The following is a 24,476-nucleotide window of genomic DNA, read 5'->3' as shown; positions in this document are numbered from 1 at the left end:
TTTTAATAACTTAAATAGAAATTTTTATTTAAAAGTAAAATTTCTTGGTTTTTCTTTAAGAATGGAGTTCACAGGAATTTACACATTTATTCTTTAGCATTTCTCAGAAAATAGCTTGCAAACTGTTCATATGAGAGGTTCCATACTTCATCACTTCCCCAAATAAGTACTGATCCACGGGTACCTGCCTGGCCCAGTCAGAAGAGCATGCAACTCTTGATCTCAGGGTCGTGAGTTTGAGCCCCATGTTAGGTGTAGAGATTGCTAAATAAATTAAACCTATTAAAAAATATATTGATCCATACATCAAATATTGATTTGTAGATGCCCCATTTTGAAAGATGAATAAATTTGGTATTACTACAGTCTGTTTTCCTCTCCTCAAACACAGCAACTCTGGTTAGATTTAAATAAGGTATTCAGAGGCTCCTAATTCTCCTCTAATCTCTGGCAATGACATTTAATTTAATAAGGCATTGACAGTTGAGATGTATTTCTTGCTTTTGTTTTCTTAAAACCATCCAAGGAAATATCTTCTGTCACAATATTATAGGCTTTAGAAGAATAACCCCTTGCTTGAGTTAGTTTACATACTTTAAGAACAAAAAAAAATTGTTTTTTTTATATTACCCTTCCCTATTTCTATCACAAAGAGAACATTCTTGGAGAAATGTCAGTTTAAGTTCTGCTCAGGAATCTAAGTATAGCTCAAGAGGAAAAATGAGCTGCACCTGAATAAGCAGGAGGCATTTTCAGAGGCAGACATACAGCTGGCCACAGTTAGGTTCAAGTGTTGCTCCTACAAATTTATTCAATATAAAGTTTCCAGACTTTCAGGGCCTCTGGCTAGGAACCCAGAGCAGAAAGACTTTCACCATTATAATTCCATATAATGCAATTCAGTCATCTCTTCAGCATTTAAAACTGTTAGGCTGGGGGCGCCTGGGTGGCTCAGTTAAGTGTCTGACTCTTGATTTCAGCTCAGGTCATGATCTCACAGTTCATGAGTCTGAGCCCCACATTGGGCTCTGTGCTGACAGTGTGGATTCTCTCTCTCTCCCTCTCTCTCTGTTCCTCCCTCCCGCCTTGTGCTCTCTCTCTGTCCCTCTCTCTCTCAAAAGAAATAATAAAAAACAAAATGTTAGCTGAAAATACCTGGAAACCAGGACCTTGATAGAGTTTAAATTCAGAACTCTTAAGCAAAATGTAAGTGATCTATAAGCTAAGTGATCTATAAGCAAAGATCTCTAGTTCAGGATAACCAAAGTCTTCTTTCTTAAGATCTGTTCCAAATCAGGATTTGCTTCAGTATTTGATGAAATAAAAAGGGGACGCCTGGGTTGCTTAGTTGGTTAAGCATCTGACTCTTGATTTTGGCTCAGGTCATGATCTCACGGTTTCGTGAGTTCGAGCCCTGCGTTGGGCTCTGTGCTGGCAGCTTGGAGCCTGCTTGGGATTCTCCCCCTGTCTGCCCCTCGCCAACCACACAATAAAAGGAAGGATGCATTAATCCTCCACTCTGGGCTGGCACTTTACATAAGCTGTCACCATGAATCCTTACCACAGCCCTCTGCCAGTTCTGAACACGGCTGGTGCAAGGACCGGGCTGAACTCGTGTCTCCAGAGCCTGTGTGCTTTTCTGCTGCGCAGCCTCCCAAACCCAAGATGCCTGTGACCAGAAACTAGACCGTGTGGGAGGCTGTGAGGTGTGATCTGTGCCCAGCTGCTAGGAGACAGGGAGGAGTTGGGCTATAACAGACAAAAGCAGGCAGTAGGCATGTCTGCACCACCAACGACAGCAAGGTAAGGAGTGGGAGCATTCCAACTTTTAAAGGCTAGGCCAAAAGGCAGCCAGCCATTGAGGGAAAGAGAAAGAGGAGGAAGCAAACAGAGCTGGAGCTGGCAACAGCAGAGAACAGCCAAGAATCAAAAGCCACACCGAATGGTTGGCAGGTGGGCAGGGAAGCCAGGAAAAAGGAGAGACAGAGGAGGGGAGTGATACAAAGGAGTGAGTCCAGTAGCCACACGGGCAAGGCCTGTGTTGGCTCCTGTGCCACTGTGTTCACAGGAGGAGCGCACTCCCAGCAGCCACAGGACACACAGGACACACTGAAGGCCTTTTTTCTCCTTCACAGGCTCTCTGAAATGCAGTCATGTCACTCGTGACTCAGCATATGCTGCTGTGGAGAATGGATTACTGCTTCCACCCCAGTAACCTATCCTCCAGAGACAGAACCACCACAGTGACTTAAAATGTGAAATCAGACCACTTCATTCTCCAACAAAGACCCACAACACTTAAAGCAAAATCTCTTCAATTTGACTTTCAAGGCCCTGTATAATCTGGCCCCTCCTAGCTTTCCAACCTCTTCCCTTGTCACTCTCCCTGTCTTCCTGAGTTCTTCATTTTTCCTGCCTCCAGTATTGCTCCAGGAACTCAGGGACCACGTGTGTCTTGTTTGTATCATCCCACCAAGGTCTAGGCTGGAACACAGTAGACACAATCCTTTGCATGAATGAAAGGAAGCTGAAAGTCTGTAATACAGGGGCGCCTGGGTGGCTCAGTCAGTTAAGTGTCTGACTCTTGATTTCGGCTCAGGTCATGATTTCACAGTGTGTGAGTTCAAGCCCCATGTCAGGCTCTGCACTGACAGCGTAGAGCCTACTTAGGATTCTCTCTCTCTCCCTCTCTCTCTTTGCCCCTCCCCTCCCTGCTTGTGTGCTCTCTTTCTCAAAATAAGTATTTTTAAGTCTGTAATGCATCGAATGTCCATTAGAGGGTTCTCTTGACACTTGAGAACAAAACCAAATGTTCCACAAGAATACCCACAGTTAGGTCCTAAAAAAGGGGGAAACGATCATAATACAGTAAATACTTGTAAAAGTAGCACTCTACCAGCTGTCTACTCTCCCTTCTGCTATGTGACCAGACTCCTTTCTGCAGCTGGCTGCCGGGACCTCCACACAGACACCCACAGTGAGTCAGCCTCTGTTCCTTAGGGTTCGTACCTCTGAGTGGAAATAACAACGATACTTTCCTCTTAGGGCTGGTGCAAGGAACAAGGGAGATTGCATGTGGGGCACTTAGTTCATTGTCTGGCACATGGAAGTACTCAATAAATGGCAGCTGGGTTATTTCAAATCATCTAATGGAAGCTTCTTTATCTGTAATGAATGCCTTTTCCAATCATTTTCCTGCACCTAAATCCCAGCTCTACTTCAAAGCCCAGCTCAAATACTGCCTCCCATCTATACAGTGAGCTGGCACGCTCAATTCCCCAATCCCAAATTGCCCCCTTCCCCGGGCTCCCCTTCACTGTCCTCCCACAGCCAAGCTGTTAGGCAAAGTAGTCTACGTTTCCATTTTTTCAGCTAATCATGATCAGTCTTTAGCACCTGCCATGCCACTGAAACTCTGTTGCTAAATGCAATGAAAACCTTTTAGCCTTTAATGTGCTTGCCCTGTCACTAGCTACCGACACTGCTGACCACTGCTGTCCCTGAAACACTCTGTGCCCTGCTTCTTTCCCACTAAGCTGGCCACTCCCTTCAGTCTTCATGCACATCCCTCGTCCTCCGCTTACCCATACAGCCCACGAATGCCAAAGTCCCACAGGTCCCTTGGGATCTCTCAGGAGCTCCAGACGCAACATGGCTCTCCCATGAGCACCAAAAATTTAACATGGCAAAAGTGAACTCCACATCTTACTCCGATTTACTGAAATGACTCATCTTAAACGCAATAGCACAACCATCCATTCTGTTACCGGAGCCACAAATCTCAGACCCAGCTTTGGTGGCTCCGTCAAACTCTTACTCCCATATCCCTATTTTACTGTTTGATGCCAGTGTTTCTGCCTTGGTTCCTCCTGCCTAGACTGCTTCAATGGTCTCCAGCTAGTACCCCTGCTTCCACTCTGTTGTTGTTGTTGTTGTTTTTAATAACAGCTTGATAGAGATAAATTCACATACCATAAAATTCACCCATTTAAAGTAAATAATTCAGTACGTTTTACTGAATTTACAAAGTTGTACAACTATCACTACTGCCTAACTTTGGAATATATCACCCCAGGAAGAACCCCCAGAGCCTGTAGCAGTTACTCCCCACAGCCCCCCCACCCCCACCCCCGCCCACCCCGGGCCACCAGGAATCCACTCTGTCTCTGTGGCACTGCCTATTCTGGCCACTCCACCAAAACAGAGCTGCACAACATGTAGCCTTTTGTGACTGCCTGAGCTCCTGCCCTCCCACGTCATCCACCCTTCACAGCCACTGCATTAAGCTTAATAAAATACAACTGTCATGTCACTCCCTCAGTTAAAACCCTCTAGTGGCTCCTGGTAGATTTCAGGATAGTGTTATCCTTCTCCTAACCCGGCTCCTGCCTCTCCCCACCTCCCTCCCCCCCACCTGCCCCCCAGCCAGTCAGTTTATCGCTCTCCCTTTATTCCATTCAAACACTCAGTTTCACAGACATAATATACTATGTCACACCTCCACCTCTTTGCCCATGTGGTTTCCTCTGCTTGGAACACACTTCTCTATCTTCCTTCTCTTTCTGACTGCCACTCACCTATTAATACCACACCAGCCCAGGAAGCCTGCTCAGAGCCTCACTAGTGATTCAGATAGTTGGTGCCTATGTTTCTAGCACCCATCTAGCATAGCCATTATTCCACTTTGCTGCAACTCTGTCTCTCCATGAGACCATTAGCGACTAACTGAGGGCACAGACCATGTTTCATGCTTCATCCGCAGCATTTAGCACAGTGTCTGGCACGGAGGAGTCATTTAAGTGCTTGTCAAGTGAGTGTCCGTGTGAGCTTGGAATTAGCATTTGCGTAGTGCACAGCCCTCAACACCCAGGAGGCAATCTGCAGTAAAAAAGTTCAAAATAAACAGGCCCCTGAATTTCACAAGGTGGTGCAAAAGGCACATGACTAAGAGAACTGTGCCAGAAATAAAAAATTCTTCTTAGAAAAAGCAGTGGGCAAAAACCATCTTGATTTGGTGGAGTGCCGTGACAAAACAAGTAAGCTTGTTGTGTGATCGCCAATTTCTCATGTTGAAAACCCAAAATTCATAACTGAGTTTGGCCTTGAAAAACTGCTGGTAGAAGTTAGGTTCTAGAAAACATTTGTAATTTTTACAGAAGAATTTAAGCAAACACATACATACATATAATGAGACATGAGGTGACAAAGATAATTCTGCTGGGGGAAAAGCAGCTTAAGAAAGTACCTGAAGATAAACCTTCTTCACACCAGGCATATAATCTGCGATCCGGCCAAAGAGCAGCCGTCCGACTCCTGAAGTGATGCCAATGCACATGAGAACCACCTCTTTATTTTTTCCATCTTGAAATCTTTCATTCACATATTTCATCTGTGGACCATCAAGAAAGAAGCAACACTAAATACGGTAGGAAAAACTGACAAGTTTTGACACAAAATGTCTTTGTGTCTGCACAATGTTATGGATTCTCACCCCCTTCCAGTTCCAAATATTTATACAATTTCTTCTGTGATAATTGTTCATCAGAACATACGAAGACAAAGCTAACATGATTTAGCTTGCACAAAAGAAGAATTGTTAGGAGAGGTCCTATTTCAAAAAAATGACAAATGTACATTTTATAAGTTAACCTCGAGCCATTAGCTAAAGGAAGAGAACATACTTTGAACACACCATACAGCCTTCTCCTCTCAAGGTCACCCCAGGACCCAATTATCTGTTCTCCTTACAGGCTATTTAAGGCAGTTTTATCTCTTGTAGGAGGACCTGAACCAAACTGACACCCCTGAAACAGCTGGAGTGGAGCTTCCAGGATAAAGCAGAAGTAAGGTTCCCTACCTGTGAATTTGCCTATCTGTGTGACATCAGAACAGACAGATACACAGTTTAACACAGCGGTTAAGAGAAAAGCCTCTTAGACTGCATGGGTTCAAGTCTTGGTTCCATCCCTTATCAGCCTTGTGACCTTGAATAATTTCTTAACCTTTAGGTCCTCAGTTGCCTTGTCTGTAAAATGGAGATAGCAATAGTACCTCAAGTATTTAAAATATACGGCCTATCACTGATACACATATCCATTGTAAAAAGATCCCCCCCCCCATCAAATTAGTTAATACATCTATCACCTAACATATTTACCTTTTTTGGGGGAGGGGGGTGAGAACACTTTCTATTCTCTTGCAAATTTCAGTTATACAATACACTGTTGCCAACTATAATCAACAATGTAATTAGATCCTCAGACCTTATTTATAACTGAAAATTTTAATTTTAGCCTTCTTTTAAAGTTTGTTTATTTTGAGAGAGTGTACGTGCGAGCAGGGGAGGGGCAGTGAGGGAGGGAGAGAGACAATTCCAGGCAGGCTCCACGCTCAATGCAGAACTCGAAGCAGGGCTTGATGTCATGACCAACCAACCGACCATGTGATCATGACCTGGGCTGAAATCAAGAATCAGTTGGTTGGGGCACCTGACCTGAGTGGCTCAGTTAAGTGTCCGACTTCAGCTCAGGTCATGATCTCATGGTTCGTGAGTGCAAGCCCCACATCAGGCTCTGTGCTGTCAGCTCAGAGCCTGGAGCCTGCTTTGGATTCTGTGTCTCCCTCTTTCTGTCTCTGTCTCTCTCAAAAATAAATAAACATTAAAAAAAAAAAAAAAAAGAATCAGTTGGTTAAATGACTGGGCCACCCAGGCACCAGGCACCCAATTTTAGCCTATCTTTTTTCAAGGACCTTTTCCCTCTATTTGCAGTGTACTTAATGACTGTAAAACAACAACCTGACTATGTTTTAAAAGGAAGTGTGGCCAGGCAGTTGTTATACTGGGTGAAAGAAAAATACACGGCAACTCAGCACCCACTAACATAAGCTTTGCTCCCACAGCCCCCAAGTTTCATCCCTATCTTAGCACTTCCCTTTTCTCAATGATCATCTATCTGTGCTCACAAGGAAAAAAAAGCATGTCTCTACTCCCACTGTTTTCTCTGCAATCGCAGAGATGTTTTAACTAACCCAAACAGTTGTTTCAAACAATCAGACTTGCCGTTCCCTATACCAAACTTTGGCCTGAATTCTAGAAGCCTGCAAAGCAAATTACCCAGCAAACTCAATGGCCCATTGATTCCCAAGTGTTCCTAGTAGCCTGTAGGGATGACGTCTTCTTAAGAGACTTCCATTTCACATTTTTAGGCCCACTTGGATATGCCAACACCAGCACTCTGTCTTTTCCCTTCCCAAACTGGTAACTCTCCTCCCTAACTTCTCTATTTCCACACTGCTCCGGAATAATTCTTCTAAATAGGACTTTAATCTGATCAATCCCTCATCCATTAGTTACCCACCACTGACATTTATATTCGGTTTGGTATTAAAAGCCCTTCATAACCTGTCACCAGTCGTCTTTGTGCCTTTATTACCTATTGATCCTTGACTCAAAAGCAGAAAACTCAAATATCTACAGGACTCAGGCAAGTAGCATGAAGGAGTGAAAGAGACTTCCTGGAGAGAGGGAACACATACTCCAAGCCCCCTTTTATTTTAAAGGGAAGTCAGAAATTTTTTGTGGAAATGTTGGCACCTACCTTAAATTTACAACACAGCAGGATCCAACCCCATGCCAGTCTGCAAACTGCATTAGGCTGGCTTTGATCTCAGCCCTAATCCCATCTGGCCCAGCAGGACAGGTTTATTCAAATAGTGTTGCTTAAACACATCTCATACTTTGTTACCTCTCTACATTTCTGCTGTCTCTTCTTTGACTTTCTGAATCCTACCCATTCTTTAAGACTCTGCTCAAATCCCACCTTTTCTATAAAGCTGTCCTTGATGACCTCCACCTTATATCCCATTCTTGCTATTGCCTAAAGTTTTCATTGGCACCTTAAGTATTGCATGTTCCTACCCAGCCTTTCTAGCTTCTAAGGCTACACATTCTGTTGTATAAACTCTTGCATGTCACCCTAGGCCTATCTACCCGTCTGTTCCAAAGACACCTCAAAGTGAATATGACTCATGCTGAACTCCTCTCCCCCTCACAATCTGCCTTCCCTCCACTACTACTTTTGGCCCAACTCTCCAAGGGAGAAACCTAAAAAGCATCCTAGATTGCAGATGCAGGAGTCACCGCCAAATTCTGATGATTTTACCTCCTCCCCCTCTCAGACACACTTCTTTTGGTCTGTGTTCCCTGTGTTTCAGTTCAGGCTCCCATCACTCACTTAGACAACAACAGCCTCCTAGCATGCTTCTGGCTTGAGCCCCCCACTCCTGCATCTTTAAATTCTCTGAGACCACCAGATTAAGTTCAAAACGAAAAACACTTCTCTGAGATCCTTTGACGGTTCCCACAGCCTTCAGGATAAAGCTCCCGCTCCTGCTTTAATAGATAAAAGCTTTGCTACTGCAGCCTCACTTCCAGCTGCCTCCTTACACACACGCTGTTAACACTGTGCTGTTCAATGTGGTAGCTGCTAGCCACACAGAGGCTACTGAGCACTTAAAAAGTAGCTACTTCAAATTGAGATGTGCTCGAAGTGCAAAATACAGAAAATTTAGAAGACTTGGTGGAAAAACATGCAAAATATCTCAATAATTTAAAAATTGATTCCATGTTGAAATAATATTTTGGCTACATTAAATAAAATATATTGTATATATCATGAAACTAGTTTCATTTGTTGTTGATTTTTTTCATGTTTATTTAGTTTTGAGAGAGAGAGAGAGAAACAGCATGAGCAGGGTATGGGCAGAGAGAGGCAGAGACCCAGAATTTGAAGCAGGCTCCAGGCTCTGAGCTGTCAGCACAGAGCCCGACGTAGGGCTTGAGCTCACGAGCTGTGAGATCATGACCTGAGCTGAAGTCAATGCTTAACCGAATGAGCTGCCCGGACGCCCCTGTTTTTAATTCTTTTAAATATGGGAAGTAGAGGGACGCCTGCGTGGCTCAGTAGGTTGGGTGTCCGACTTCGGCTCAGGTCATGACCTCGCGGTTGGTGGGTTTGAGGCCCGCATCGGGCTCTGTGCTGACAGCTCGGAGCCTGGAAGCCCTGCTTTGGATACTGTGTCTCCCTCTCTCTCTGCCCCTCTCCCCACTCACACTCTGTCTCTCTCAAAAATAAATGGACATAAAAAAATTTTTTTTAACTATGGAAAGTAGAACATTATAAATTATATGGCTTACATTACATTTCTATTGAACAGTGCTGGTCTAAGAAATCCATTTGTGGCTGCAAAGATAAGGTAGCTGTTGATAAAGGTGACCTCAAACTGGCTTATTCCTCCAGGCCTTTATCACTGTTGGTAAGTGAAATTAGACAAAGTGGAAAGATGGATTCCAGCTCAATTCCGAAGAAAATGAATAACCTGATTTAAGGCACGTAGAATATAATTATGTGTATTCATCAACTTATTTAGAATTTGAATCCAGACTTAATGTATTAATCTACTTCAGTAAGTACCCAAAGGATCTAACTTTTTTTTTGTTTTTTTTTTTAACGTTTATTTATTTTTGAGACAGAGAGAGACAGAGCATGAACGGGGGAGGGGCAGAGAGAGAGGGAGACACAGAATCGGAAGCAGGCTCCAGGCTCTGAGCTGTCAGCCCAGAGCCCGACTCGGGGCTCGAACTCACAGACCACGAGATCGTGACCTGAGCTGAAGTCGGACGCTTAACTGACGGAGCCACCCAGGCGCCCCAAATCTAACTTTTCAAAAGATATTGTTCAGTATTAAAAACAAAACAAAACAAAAAAAAAAAACCCAAAAAAAAAAAAAAAAAAACTAAACTAAACTTACCAGTCATTCTTTTGATGAAACTAAGAACACTTGCCTGCCAAACTGCTATTTTCATTAGTGGTTTAGTTTAGTTTTCCCCCTGCTCTACTTTAAGATCCTTAAAATGGATAATAAGGTGAATTGTTTTGAGCCTTTTGAAAGTGGATGAGTTTGTTAAGTCCAAATTATGCTTAAGTGGAAACTTATTTCTTCAACTATGAGGGGTGTTATTTCATTGAAATGTGTTGCTGTTGTTGCTGTTGAAATAGAACAAGAACTTCAGCTTCCAATACACCTCCTCACCCTCGGCCCAAATCTGCAAGCTCAAAAACAGTCGGTAAGTATGGGAATCTAGGGGGTGGGGGTGGGGGGGTCGGAGAACAGAGTCTAGGGATGCTAGTCTCTGGGTCCTAGAGATCCTTCCTTAATTGAGGTAGCAGTTCCCTGGAGATCTGGTGCATTGTACTTCAGCCTGGTCTCCCATGATTGCTGCAGGCTATTTGATGAATCTCTGCCAATGTCTCATCCTCTGGAGACTGCCATGCACTTTAATTTAGCGGAAAGCATGACTATTAGGCCAAATTCGTATCTCTCAAAAAGCGTTACATGGATAAGGACGTGAAAATGTTAGGTAGATGTTTCCCTATTTAACCTAACTTTATAAACGAACACAGAGCTTACAACAGAGGCCACTATCTACGTAAAAAATAACATCATTTTGTAGAGCAGTTGTTTCAAGTTGACTTTATCTGAATGTATTTTCAGGGTAGGAATTAGTCCTTTATTTAGGTCCTCAAACATTGGTTTACTCCAGGGCTGCACGCCTGTCAGGGATTACCAAAACCTTGCTGACAACTTGAATGCTGCCTGCTTCTAAAACATTTTTTATCATTCAAGCAGCATTTGCTACCCACAGAAGCCATTTGTGGGTTGTGTGAAACCCTTTTATTGTTTTGTCATCCAAGAACTCATATCCAAAAATATCTGTTCATTCTACATCATGCATGAAAGAAAGAAAAAAAAAAAGAACAGTTCACAGTTTCCCCTTCCTCCCAACCATCCCCACTTCCAAGTAAACAGCGGTTCAACCGTTCATTCATCTATGGATGACATGTTTCTGACCAGCCAAAGGGAGAGGTTCCTCTCCCCTCCCTAGAGCCTAGATGCGGATTCCCTTTTGAGAGGTTGAGGTAGGAACCCGACAAAGTCATCTTGTGGGACGCCTGGGTGGCTCAGTCAGTTAAGCGTCCTAAGCATCCAACTCTTGGTTCCAGCTCAGGTCATGACCTTATGGCTCATGGGTTCAAGACTCACATTGGACTCTGTGCTGACAGCACAGAGCCCACTTGGGATTCTTTCTTTTTCCCTCTCTCTCTGCCCCTTCCCTGCTCTCTCGCTCTCTCTCTCTCTCTCTCTCAAAAACAAACATTAAAAAAGAGAAAAAGTCATCTTGCTGCGTTGGCTTCTTCCCTCTCTACCTCTTCCTCTTCAGAGGAGTGACAGTGCCAGACACAGGGAGACATCAGACAGTGTTTTTCCATGGAGAACCCAGCCCAAGTCCTCTGGCTTTTAGTCAACCATGAAGAAAATTAAATGGGTGACCACAGAATAAAAACAGCTCCTATAAAACTGATGTAAGTGCAGCAGAAACTCAAGTTTCTCCTTGACAAATAGTTGCACGATAGAATACCCAGCAGAAGGGAACCCTACATCACTTTACTTACAGAAGAAACCCTTAAAACCCAATGGTGGTACACACCAGCAAAGCAAGGAGGTCACTGGCCAAAAGAGGTCCAATAATGATCCACAGTATTTTATAAAATTGCGGTATTAGCCATTACTATGATGGTCTTCAGCCTCAACTGCCCTTGCCTCCAGCGTTTTAAGGGGATGGGTGGTTTGAGCTTAGTGTCTTTTATGTAACATGTATATAATTTATTACATAAAGAATATGATAAAACTTTTGTACATAGAAGTTAAACTATATATCTTTGGGGAATAATTAATTAAACAAGAGGGACTACAGGCTACTTAAAGATGTGGACTTGAAGTAACAGCTGCTGACTCCACTATGGAGTGCTTAAAAAAAAAAAAAAAAAAAGGCAGTAACTTCGGGAGGCCAGGAAAGCAAGACAAAAACAGCTTCACCAGAGCATTGCAGGCTCTGGAACTGGTAGAACTTCAACTACTTTTGCAGAACTGAGCAGGCAAAAATCAACAACAGTTATCATCCACGGCTGTTGCAGTTACTGTGCCCTCTGAGAGATAAACAGATTCCCGTAATGCAGTCATCAACTGTCCTTGCCTGTGAAGATTCTGATTTCCTGATCTCCTGCCCTTCCTCTTCAGATACACATCGTCAAGCTGGACACCAGGTAAACATCAGCACCCATTTTGTCGCTAGAAGAATACACTCTGCTGGGCAGGTCAGGGGACCTGTAACTTTTACGTTTACATGCTATATCCAAAAACGGAGTAACAAATGCGACACGGTATTTTCAGTGGTTTTGTAATAAAGAATGATTTCTGCAGCTCCCTACTTTCCAGCAGGGATATGGAGTTCAGAGCAGTTTCACTCACTTGCTATTCACTCCAAAGATCATTAGCAGCTTCAACCTGTTGCCTCTGATTCACCTGCAGGTTAGAGTAGGTTTCTGATACATCCATTCAACATTTGAAAAGCTATTCCATCAACTCTAAAAGATCATTCTGCTTAAAATACATTTTTTAAAAGATAAACTCAAAGAAAAGAGCCTGGCCCCTTTAAAAATTAGATGCACATTTGAAAGGAAGTAGAAAGCTTGCTAGAGTAGTTAATGGATAATCTTAGAATTTGTTGCAAATCAAAACTTTACACTACCCTTTGACTTCAAAGTAAGATGAACAGAACTCTGAATGGAATGAGGGTTTGGTCTGGGTCCTTTTTTTTTTTCCTGTCTTTTTTAAACAAGTATGTTTTCTCTACCTCTGTTTTTGCTAAGAAAAAAAAGTAAAACAAGTGGGGCATTCACTTAGAAAGTTTTTTCACAAGTACATTGTACACCAGCAAACCCAGTGAGGCGATCAAATGTGGAAGAAAACTAAACTCCTAGATTTGGGTACATAAAAATTAAGCCCTTTACACCATATAATATTGAAATAGGACTTTATGGCTATTAAGATAGATATTCCTTGATTAGGTCAGCCTCAAATGCCATTTTAGCTTGTTAAATCTGATCAACTGTGCTTTCAGAATAAAGCTCTAAGATGTGTTTGAAATGAAAACATAAAATTCTTTGCCCACTAACATTTTTAAGAACATCTTAAGGCAGCCCAGTGTCTACCTACTAATAAGATGTCTCCATCATGACTAAACTTGTGGAGCAGGTGCCCCCCTGCCTCCAGCAGCTGACCAGGTAGAGAGCAGAGCAGACCTTTGACCTAACAGGGCCATTAGAGGTACAAGGAGCTGGCTCTGCATGGTTTCTTAAATGGCCAGTCTTTCCATTTCATGAAGATGGGCTTCCACGTTGTCGGTAATCACACATGGCACTGTTAAGACACGTAAAGGTAGGGACTCAGAAAAAAGAGGGAAGGGTTTCCAGAGTAAAGATTACTTAAAGGCCACTAAGGGACAGAAAAAGAAAAGTTCAGAAGGATGAAAGATGGCTGATGGCTCAAAAAACCCTGGTCTAATTTTAAAAACATTTTCTAAGATTTCTTTAAAAAATTTGTTATTTTTCTGTTTTTTTGTTTGTTTGTTTTTAATGATTTCCCTTGGGGCACCTGGGTGGCTCAGTTCATTGAGCATCCTCTGGCTCTTGATTTTGACTCAGGGCATGATCCCACAGTTGATAAGTTCAAGCCTCTACATCGGGCTCACTGCTGTCAGCTCAAAGCCTGGAGCCTGCTTTGAATTCTGTTTCCTCTCCCTCTGCCCCTCCCCGATGTGTGCATGTGCTCTCTCTCTCTCTCTTAAAAATAAACATTTTTTCAAAAATTTCCATTAGGGGTGCCCGGGTGGTTCAGTCAGGTGAGCGTCCAACTTTGGCTCAGGTCATGATCTCATAGTTCTTGAGATCTCATAGTTCTTGAGCCCAGTGTTGGGCTCTGTGCTGACAGCTCAGAGCCTGGAGCCTGCTTAGGATTCTGTGTCTCCTCTCCCTGCCCCTCTCCTGCTCATACTCTGTCTCTCTCTCTCTCTCAAAAATAAACATTAAAAAAAAATTTTTTCCCCTTAGGTTAAAAAAAAAAAAGGCAAAACAAAAGTCCATTCTTGCCATAGCATTATTTTTTTTAATTAAAAAATTTTTTTTTTAATTTTATTTATTTTGAGACAGGGAAGGGGCAGCAAGAGAGGGAGAGAGTGAATCCCAAGCAGGCTCTGAGCTATCGGTACAGAGCTCAACACGGGGCTCCATCTCACGAACTGTGAGACCATGACCTGAGCTGAAATTAAGAGTTGAATGCTTGGGGAGCCTGGGTGGCTCAGTCAGTTAGGCATTGAACTTCAGCTCAGGTCATGATCTCACAGTTCATGGGTTTGAGCCCTGTGTTGGGCTCTGTGCTGACAGCTCAGATCCTAGAGCCTGTTTCCGATTCTGTGTCTCCCTCTCTCTTTGCCCCTTCCCTGCTCGCACTCGTGTGTCTCTCTCAAAACTAAACATAAAATTTTTTTTAAAAGAGTTGGATGCTTAACCGACTGAGCCACCCAGGCACCCTTGACATAGCATTATTTAGATCAGATCTAGATTTGGCAAAATGTTCTATTGGAATTATCAAAACCAATTTGGATTTAGATGACAGTTCATATAATCCTGCATTTTAGAAGATGGGCTTCAACTTAAAATAGAAAATAAGGGCACTTGGATGGCTCAGTCAGTCAAGCGTTGGACTTCAACTCAGGTCATGATCTTGCGGTTCATGGGTTCAAGCCCCACGTTGGGCTCCATGCTGACAGCCCGGCGGACCCTGGAGCCTGCTTCAGATTCTGTGTCTCCTGCTCTCTCTGTCCCTCTCCCACTCATGCTGTGTCTCTGTTTCTCTCTCAAAAATAAGTAAACTTAAAAAAAATTGTTTAAAAAAATCTCTAGGATTTTGAGGTAACTTGAAATTTAGTGACCCTGACAATTTCTATGCCAGATATTTCACAAATTACCAAAAATTGTTCTAGTCTTTCCTGAACAATGAAAGATGTTTAATCTGTTGGTTTATTTTAATTTTTATTCATTCTACCTAAATCCAAATTTGATTCTGAACAGTTTCCTTCTTGGAGTCTCATTCTTGGCATAGATTCAGCACTCTCTCAGATCCTTGGTTCCTGGCTAGTTTGGATGAACACCATGAACTGTGAATTTAGACAGTATCTGTCTTTGAAGGAGTTAGACTACCACCTCCCTCCCTTCTGGTAAGATGGTTCCAGAGGGCTTAGCCACTGTCCACAGTCTGCATGCATAACCAATACTTGAAAGAGCACTCTGAAAATACATTGTGGCCACAAAAGCTTTGCAGATGTGGATCCTGTTTGTGATGAATGCTCTTTTTTGGGGCATCATGTTTCCATGTTTGTATTTCTTTAGAAAAGGGGATATGTCTCCTCTCCTTCAGTCTTTGTAAGGCATACAGGGATGAGTCTTCTGTCAATTCTAAGAGTTATCTAATTGCTAACCTTCTCCCTAGTATCACATCAAAGTAAAAAAAAAAAAAAGAAAAAAAATGTATCTGAATTGTTAGGATTGAGCTTAGGTCAATTTTCTTCCCGCTGTTGTCATTTCCATATACATATTTCTGAGATTGTCTACCCCCATTTTTTTTTTCAATTTTCTTTAGAAATAAGCCTATTTCAGAGTTTTGGGGTAGGTGGAGGGGGTGTGCGATTAACAGTATTTTAAACATGTTCAGCTCTGTCTTGTGATTTTAAAGGTTTCAGGAAGAAAAAAAGCACACCCCTTTAGGAGGATAGGTAAGAAAATGGAGGCCCTGAGTGGTCTGGATTAAGGATGCCAGCATAGCAGTGAGAAACTTGTGTGACTGAGAATTGGAAGGCTGAGTTGAATTATGAGCACTACTCCTTACTGATTTTAAGATCTTGGCATCAGTTTCCTGATCTGAAACAAATACTGCACATTGGCTCACAGCATCTTTTCATGTGTCTGTTAGCCATCTGGATGTCTTCTTTGGAAAACTGTCTGTTCATGTCTTCTGCCCATTTCTTCACTGGATTATTTGTTTTTTGGGTGTTGAGTTTGATAAGTTCTTTACAGATTTTGGATACTAACCCTTTATCTGATATGTCATTTGCAAATATCTTCTCCCATTCCGTCGGTTGCCTTTTAGTTTTGCTGATTGTTTCCTTTGCTGTGCAGAGGCTTTTTATCTTGATGAGGTTCCAACAGTTCATTTTTGCATTTGTTTCCCTTGCCTCCAGAGACATGTTTAGTAAGAAGTTGCTGAGGCTGAGGTCAAAGAGGTTGCTGCCTGTTTTCTCCTGTAGGATTTTGATGGATTCCTGTCTCACATTTAGGTCTTGCATTCATTTTGAGTTTATTTTTGTGTATGGTGTAAGAAAGTGGCCCAGGTTCATTCCACTGCATGTCACTGTCCAGTTTTCCCAACACCATTTGCTGAAGAGACTTTTTTTCCATTGGATATTTTTTCCTGCTTTGTCAAAGATTAGTTGGCCATTCATTTATAGGTCCATTTCTGCGTTCTCTATTCTGTTCCATTGATCGATGTGTCTGTTTTTGTGCCAGTACCATCCTGCCGTGATGATTACAGCTTTGTAATACAGCTCGAAGTCCAATTGTGATGCCTCCAGCTTTGGTTTTCTTTTTCAGGATTGCTTTGGCTACTCGGGGTCTTTTCTGGTTCTATACAAATTTTAGAATTGCTTATTGTAGCTCTGTGAAGAATGCTAGTGTTACTTTGGTAGGGATTGCACTGAATACGTAGATTGCTTTGGGTAGTATAGACATTTTAACAATATTTGTTCTTCCAATCCATAAGCATGGAATGCTTTTCCATTTTTCTTTGTGTCTTCTTCAATTTCTTTCATAAGCTGTCTATAGTTTTCAGCGTACAGATCTTTTACCTCTTTGGTTAGGTTTATTCATAGTATCTTATGGTTTTTGGTGCAGTTGTAAATGGGACTGACTCCTTGATTTCTCTTTCTGTTGCTTCATTATTGGTGTATAGAAATGCAACCAATTTCTGTACATTGATTTTATATCCTGTGACTTTGCTGAATTCATGGATCAGTTCTAGCAGTTTTTTGGTGGAGTCTTTTGAGTTTTCTACGTAGAACATCGTGTCATGTGAAATTTGACTTCTTCCTTGCCAATTTGTATGCCTTTTATTTTTTTATGTTGTCTGATTGCTAAGGCTAGGACTTCCAGGACTGTGTTGAACAACAGTACCATTTTTACTATTTTTTAAGTATACACTTGAGTGGCATTAAATACATTCACTCTCTCTGCAGCCATCACCACCATCCATTTCCAGAACTTCCTCATTTTCCCAGGCTGACACACTATACCCATTAAACACTAATTTCCCATTTTGCTAAAGCCCTGGCAACCACCATTCTACTTTGTTTCTATGGATGTGACTACTTTAGGTCCTCATCTAGGTGGAATCATACAGTGTTTGACCTTCTATGGCTTATTTCACTTAGCATAATGTCTTCAGGTTTCATCCATGTTGTAGCATGTGTCCCAAGCATTAACAATAGAGGCTCCTAGTAGGCAATAGGCTTGAGCAATGGAAATTGAGCAAGGCAAAAAGACCCACAGCGACCACCAAGCTGAATGCAAACAGGTTCATTAAGCAACCAACCCTGAAATAGCCATAGGCCCTAACTGACCAATAATAACCAGGCACAGCTCCTAAGATTACCAAAAAAGGGAAAAATCTAGAAGTCCCCATACTTCCTCACTCTGCCCTAGAACTGTGGCCCCTCACCACCACCTCATCACGGACAGTCTCTCCCTTTGCTGTCCTGCCTGCTGCTCCCTTGTGGGGTATTCAGTAAACTCCTATCTTTTTTGTTCTGCCTTGGATAAATTCTTTCACTGCCTGCGCCACTGACCCCCCCACCCAGTTGGGATGCCCCACATTTGGTGCCCCCCCCATCCAATTGGAGCACCCCACATTAACTTTTAAAATACATATGATTTTTTAAAAAAATTACTTCCTTTATTTTTTTTTTTATGTTAAAAGTAAGGTATTATTTTTTTAAATTATGTGTATGGGTAGTTTTTATGAACTAGATATTTTATTTCAGAAGACAAAAGGAGGTCCTGGGTCTGACATATTACTCTAGATATGTGACAGGGTTGTTGTGAAGGTAAACATGATATCGAGCTTAGAAAGCACCCTCACGAGGAAGAGGTGGGACAGGGACAGAGTAATCCTGATCCCAGGATTGAGAATGTCCTGCAAGCTGAAGAGCATGAGCAAGAGACATGTGGCAAGACCTGTGAAAAATCCCTGTGGCAGCTCCTGAGTAAGAAATATAAAAGAAAAAACCACGTGTTCACATAAGTAGAGATACAGTTAAGTAGGGACAGGAATACCTGATTTATGTTGACGCTATTAAAATGCCTCATAAATTCAATAATCAATATATGGTGATATTTTAAACTCCACAGATGTATGTGGGGGTCAAGAGTGGCACGGCCATCTGTTAGCCTACTTTCTGGGCTGTGGTTACCCTCAGTGATCCCAATCTTCTGGAAGCAGCTAGGAGAAGGTACAAGGCATAGGAGGTAACGTCTCGCCTCAACACGGTTAACTATGTACTTCTTACCACCCATTTCCAGATCTTCCCATTACTCCACATTGAAACTAGATAAGGGTACTTTTCTATTATATAAACCTCACCCTGTCACTATATGTGCGTGATCAGAGAAAGTCTCTAAACCAGCTAATGCCTTTCCATGTAAGATGGAGATAAAACTGTTGTCACCTTCAAGGTTTATATAGTGAAGACCAAAAGAAAGAAAGAACTTAAAGAACATAAAGTGCTATTAGAATAAGAAGTAAGCATAAGTAGACAAATTAGTAGAACTCATACTTTAGCAATTCAACCAATCTATAAGCTCAGGGTGGAAATGGTCAAAAAATATTTTGAGTGCCAGGCACAGGCTAGGTGCTGGGGATGGAGCGGCAAAGAGGGGGCTCTGTCCCTACCCTTTGAAGTATCCAGTCTACTTTACCCATTTATTCTTTGCCATTTCCTGAGGTATGAAGACAATTCCCACACAGAACTCCCCAGTGTATTTTGTAGAAAAACTCAGTGTTCATCAATAAAATCAATTATGTTGTATAGTATAAGAGCTTGACAAAAATACACTATTGCTGGTTTTCAGTTAAAGTTAAAACTAGGTATTTAAAAATGCCTCTTGAGGGGCGCCTGGGTGGCTTGGTCGGTTAAGCGTCTGACTTCGGCTCAGGTCATGATCTCACGGTCCGTGGGTTCGAGCCCCGCGTCGGGCTCTGGGCTGACAGCTCAGAGCCTGGAGCCTGTTTCAGATTCTGTGTCTCCCTCTCTCTCTGCCCCTCCCCTGTTCATGCTCTGTCTCTCTCTGTCTCAAAAATAAATAAATGTTAAAAAAAAAAATTTAAAAAAAAATGTCTGTGGATTTTTTTTTCTCCCCCACAATTTCAAAAGCTCTTAGCAGTTTGGAACCTACATTCTAGGGATAATTTTCGTACTGAATATAAATTATGCATCACTCCTAAAAACTAGTTGAATTACCTATACACACTTGTCTTTGTCTAAATATAATTTGGAATACATGATAACTTATTGTCTTACTAAAAGCAGCAGCTCTACCTTAGTTTACTTCTTTGTAAATGATCAGTATTCTGTCCTGTCAAGTTCCTATGTTAGCATATTACAGTTTGGAAGAGAGAAAAAACACACACACACAAAAGAAACTAAAAAGCAGACAAACAAACCAAACCCAACTAGCTTGTTTTGATGAGAGTGTTCTGTAGTTCTTTAACTTCTGCCATTAATGAAGTAGAAGCGCCCGAAGTAAAGATCCTTATTCATCTTCAGTAGGAGAATACTGGTGAATACTGCCTAAGGCACAAAACTGATAAGTGAGCAAATTTTCACTAACCTGAGTGGTCAAATTGCAGCAGATGTTGAGATCTGCAGGGAAATAAGTGCAAGGTTAGAAGGGCAAGAAAAGCAGAGACACCATTGGAAAAAATCTGGAAGAAGAGGAGATAAAGTGAAGGAGAGAAGATGTCTCATCATTAATGTAATAACCACAAGGACTGAGGAAGAGTAGTGTAGTTTTAGAAAATATACATAGTGAGTAAAGTATCTGAAGAAAAAGCAATCGTTGGGCCCTATGCAAGATTTTAAAATTTTCAACATGCAGATTTCAATATAATACACCGGATAAAAAGTTGGCTAAAAAAAGTCATCAATCATTGGCTGGCCTTAAAGATAGAAACTAGAGGGATTCTATGTCCTAGGCTTCCCAAGGGCAATAGGAAGCAATCTTGCTTTTATATTTATTCTCTAATTTACTGTCACCTCAAAGTTGTCGCTGAAGTGACCTTCCACCATTACCTTTCATCTCTTTTTATTTTCCTCAAAGAAAACATCACTATTTGAAAACTACCTTGTTTATGTGTTTATGTGTGTACTTATCTATCAAGCTGTTCTCACCACTGCATCCCCACACCTAGAATGCTAATGGCACCCAGCAGGTACCCAGTATTTGTCAAATGAATGAATGCTTGAATCTGTTCAACTGAGCTGTAATTAGAGGAAGCCACACACATGCAAGGGGAAAAAAAAAAAAACTGGCAGAATAATGGGAATAACCTATTCTAATTCTAGTAACACCCCTTCCACTACTGTGCTACCTTGAGCAAATAAAACCTCTGATCCTCAAGGTTCTTAATCTATTCAACATCAGTACTGCTTTCCTCCCAAAAGGTTGCTGTGAGAAATGAATCAAAAAGCATATGTTTGTGGGGCACCTGGCTGGCTCAGTTGGTAGAGCTTATGACTCTTGATCTCAGGGTCATGAGTTCAAGCCCCATGTTGGGTTGTAGAGATTGCTTAATAAATGGAAATTTTAAAAAAGCCTCTTAAGAGAAAATACATTTACAGTACTATACTCTATTTATTGAAAAACATCTGTGTATAAATGGACCCACACTGTTCAAACCCATGTTGTTCAAGTGTCAAATGTAATTTTTGTTTTATTTTTCATTTTAAAACAGGCTTATAAATTTGACACAAGAATATCTCTTTACATTTCTTGTGAGTTTTTTTGTTATGTGGTCTGTTATGTGGCCCTTCTCTTAACAATTTTCTTAATATTTTCTCTAGCTTATTTTATTGTAAGAATACATTATATAACACATGTAACATATAATATGTCTTAACTGGCTGCTTATTATCAGTAAAGCTTCCTGTCAATGGTGGGCTATTAGTAGTAAAGTTTTGGAGAAGCCAAAAGTTATCTGCAGATTTCTGACCGCATGGGGGTCCAGTACCCCTAACCCCTGCATTGGTCAAGTGTCAGCTGTACTTAAATTAGAAAACTTGGGGTTGCCTGGGTGGCTCAGTCAGTTAAGTGTCCAACTTTGGCTCAGGTCATTATCTTGTGGTCAGTGAGTTCGAGCCCCACATCGGGCTCTGTGCCGACAGCTCAGAGACTGCAGCCTGCTTCTGATTCTGTGTCTCCCTCTCTGTCTGCCACCTCCCCCCACCCAACCCCCACGCTCACGCGTGTGCTCTCTCTCACAAAAAATAAACATTAAAAAAAGTTTTTTTAAAGGAAAATTTGGTGGAAAAACAATGTGATTACTTTTTATTCTGCAAAGTACCAAAACATTCTGCATAGCTAATAAATGTCAAAGTAACAATCAACATAAAGATAATTAGAATAAACCAAAACCAAGAATAAAAGAAGGAAGAAAATTAAAATGTTAGCCCGTAGTATTTAGTCTCTATTGTTTTAGCCTCTAGACTAAAAACAAAATTCAAATATTAACTCCATATCAGCAATCTGATTATAGTGCAAGCAAGACTGACAGAGAAACTCTTCAGATTATACAATTCCATCGTAAATCAGTTTTAAAATGTTTCCAAAGCACAGCAACCGTCACCCACATGGCTGTAATGAGCCCCAAGGCTTTTCTCCTGTCAGAACCTTACCGTGATCAGTGATCAATGCAGCAGGAGAGATCAGCTCAGCAGCCCAGTCCTGGCCCAAAGCACAATAACCTTTGGTTTATAAGGATCCTACTGTGAAGTCTGCATTCTCTGCACTCTCTGGGCTCAACAACCTCGACCCTGAGCTCCAAATAGATCAGCAAAAGAAAAAATAAAACAAAACCAGGATAACTGCCATTGGCAACTTTGAAGAACTGAAATGTGTCAAAATGGCAAAGGAACCCTGGACTAGGAAATGAATCCTATGAGTTGACTAGGGTTACATTTCGTGAGAAAACTATGTCATTCCTCTAAAAATTCTGTTTCTGGGGCACCTGGGTGGCTCAGTCGGTTAAGCGTCTGACTTTGGCTCAGGTCATGATCTCACGGTCTGTGAGTTTGAGCCCTGTGTCGGGCTCTGTGCTGACAGCTCAGAGCCTGGAGCCTGCTTCCAATTCTGTGTCTCCCTCTCTCTCTCTCCCACCGCTTACACTCTGTCTCCCTCTCTCAAAAATAAATAAACGTTAAAAAAAAAAAAAAACTAAAAAAAATTTTTTTAATAAATAAAAATAAATAAATAAAAATTCTATTTCTACTATATACACATTTATATTTTAGGCTATAATAGGCATCCACTTATTTTCTATGGATACTCCTGGATGTTATTACAGTGGTTCTGCAGCTTTATAACGATGTGACTTTTGGCAAGCAACTTAACCTTTCTGTGCTTTAGTTCCTTTACCAGTCTCATTAAAAAAGTGCAACTAAATCACCCATATGATGCCTTTCAACTCGTAAATGACTGTTATATCTTTGTAGGTACATAAATATCTTATTTAAAAGTCACACTCTTCAGAGGAGCCAGGCTCAAGCCCTGGCCATACCAGCTACCAGCCTTGCATGATTGCCTATCTCACAGTGTGGCCCTGAGACTCCAGTGAAAGATAACGTTTGTGGGAACTTCTTGTATGTCAAATGTCAATAAAAATGTGGGAAATCAGTAAATGTTGCATTTGTTTAAGAAACTGGTGGTTTTAAGCAAATCCTTCCATGGCCGTGAGGACTGGACACGCTGAATCCTAAACCACATGCTCGGGAGCTCTGGACGCGGCAGCTGTTCCTGCCATGTTACTCCAAGAATGAATCTGTTCAATTAGACATGGGTGCAGACACAGCTGGCCTGTGGACCTGCACACCAGCTGTCCATGTTTGCAGTTCTGCCTCCACATGGCAGGCACTGCCTACCAGTAAATGGGCTTTTCTCCAGTTTGTTACAAAGGAATATAAACTTCCTGATTATGAGTGAGCTGTAAAAAACTAGATACAGATAACGGGGACAGAAAGCAGGAAAAGCAAAGGGGAAATGGACAGTGGCATGGGCAGTCCGGGGACTAATACATAAGAGATGTGCATCCCTCAAACTTGCTTTGGGCACTAAAGACTCTTCCCTTCAGGACAAATATATAACTAAGGCCTATTCTGCTCTGTAATCCTGGAGTTAGTGTCTACAATGGCTTCTCCAAAAGAGATGCTCCAGAATTTGGAGATAAGGATAAATTAGCAGAAATGTACTCTCAATGGATCAGACAACTCTGTCCACCTGCCAGAATCACCCAGTAAATATGGGGTAAAGCCAATGTCCAAGTATAGCCTCACAAAGGGAAGATTCTTCAAATAATATTTTTATTTCTATTCATCTTCTAATTGATATAAAAACCACAATAGGACGCTCACCAGCTAATTTAGGTCCTTCAAACTTCAACAAACTTTAATTTGATACTAATCCAACCAATTGAGGGATAAGCAAATATCCACATAATGGTTAAATTTTGAAATTATTCAAAAGTATATTTTAACAAATAAAACCTGAGATACTTAAAAACAAAACAAAAACCCTGGTGACATTAGACATTAACAAGAGAGAGGGAACAGCTTTCCAACACCAGGACTCTTTAGGGCCTTCTCAGGACACTAATGATCAGTGATGGGCGGATACTTTATAACTCTAAAATATAAGCAATTTACTTTTTTTCCATTTTCCTATAATAGTACTTATGTTAACCAAAAGAGGCCGGATCTTGTAAATTTTTACATTTGTCCATTTTTTTCTTCTGCTATGCTTAATGTTTATTGTAGAACTCAAAACCTAATGCAAAACTGTGTATATTCCCTATTCTGCTTGTCACAGGTTGTGAAAAGCGATTCAGTTTTCTCATACTGACAATGTAGTAGAGATGAGAAGAGTTGACGTACAGCTGGAAATACGGTTACATGACACCCTCTCCTTTACATCACATCAGAACAGAGAAGCCTGTTTCCTCCACAGTCCTGTCCATGGCTGCACAGCAGGCTCTGAGAGCTGCACTGGCCCAGCAATGCCTCTGTTCTTAGTTCTGAGAATGGAAGGGAAACTTCCAAGGCAAAGGAAACTTGGCCTGATAACAGGCAGCACTCCATCTGTGGGGTGACTTGATGAAGGGACAGCAGACTCTTTCATAAAAAGAACATGAGACTTAGACTC

General features: G+C 41.6%; 1 protein-coding gene and 1 long non-coding RNA gene across 10 annotated transcripts in view; one reads left to right on the top strand and one right to left on the bottom strand.

The window, feature by feature from the left end:
* The window catches only part of LOC132667501 (uncharacterized), a 58,267-nt gene extending 35,307 nt beyond the window's left edge, over window positions 1-22,960 (top strand). For 5 of the 9 annotated variants that reach the window (XR_009605183.2, XR_013555724.1, XR_009605176.2 and 2 more), the window contains 6 exons: window positions 5,272-5,425; window positions 5,780-5,843; window positions 10,059-10,126; window positions 11,282-11,423; window positions 11,987-12,164; window positions 22,775-22,960. This is a non-coding gene — a long non-coding RNA (uncharacterized LOC132667501). Of the gene's footprint in view, window positions 1-5,271; window positions 5,426-5,779; window positions 5,844-9,216; window positions 9,316-10,058; window positions 10,127-11,281; window positions 11,424-11,986; window positions 12,165-22,774 lie in introns of all 9 variants that reach the window. The other 4 variants (XR_009605181.2, XR_009605177.2, XR_009605185.2 and 1 more) reach the window with 4 other exon arrangements.
* SLC16A10 (solute carrier family 16 member 10) overlaps window positions 1-24,476 on the bottom strand; it is a 114,038-nt gene that overhangs the window by 7,219 nt on the left and 82,343 nt on the right. The window contains exon 4 of the mRNA XM_060616401.2: window positions 5,246-5,389. Coding sequence (XP_060472384.1) covers window positions 5,246-5,389 — 144 coding nt within the window. The remainder of the gene's footprint in view (window positions 1-5,245; window positions 5,390-24,476) is intronic.

Source organism: Panthera onca, chromosome B2 (genome assembly GCF_046562875.1).
Source record: "Panthera onca isolate mPanOnc1 chromosome B2, mPanOnc1 haplotype 2, whole genome shotgun sequence".
NCBI lineage: Eukaryota > Metazoa > Chordata > Mammalia > Carnivora > Felidae > Panthera > Panthera onca.
This window is presented reverse-complemented; position numbering and strand designations above follow the sequence as displayed.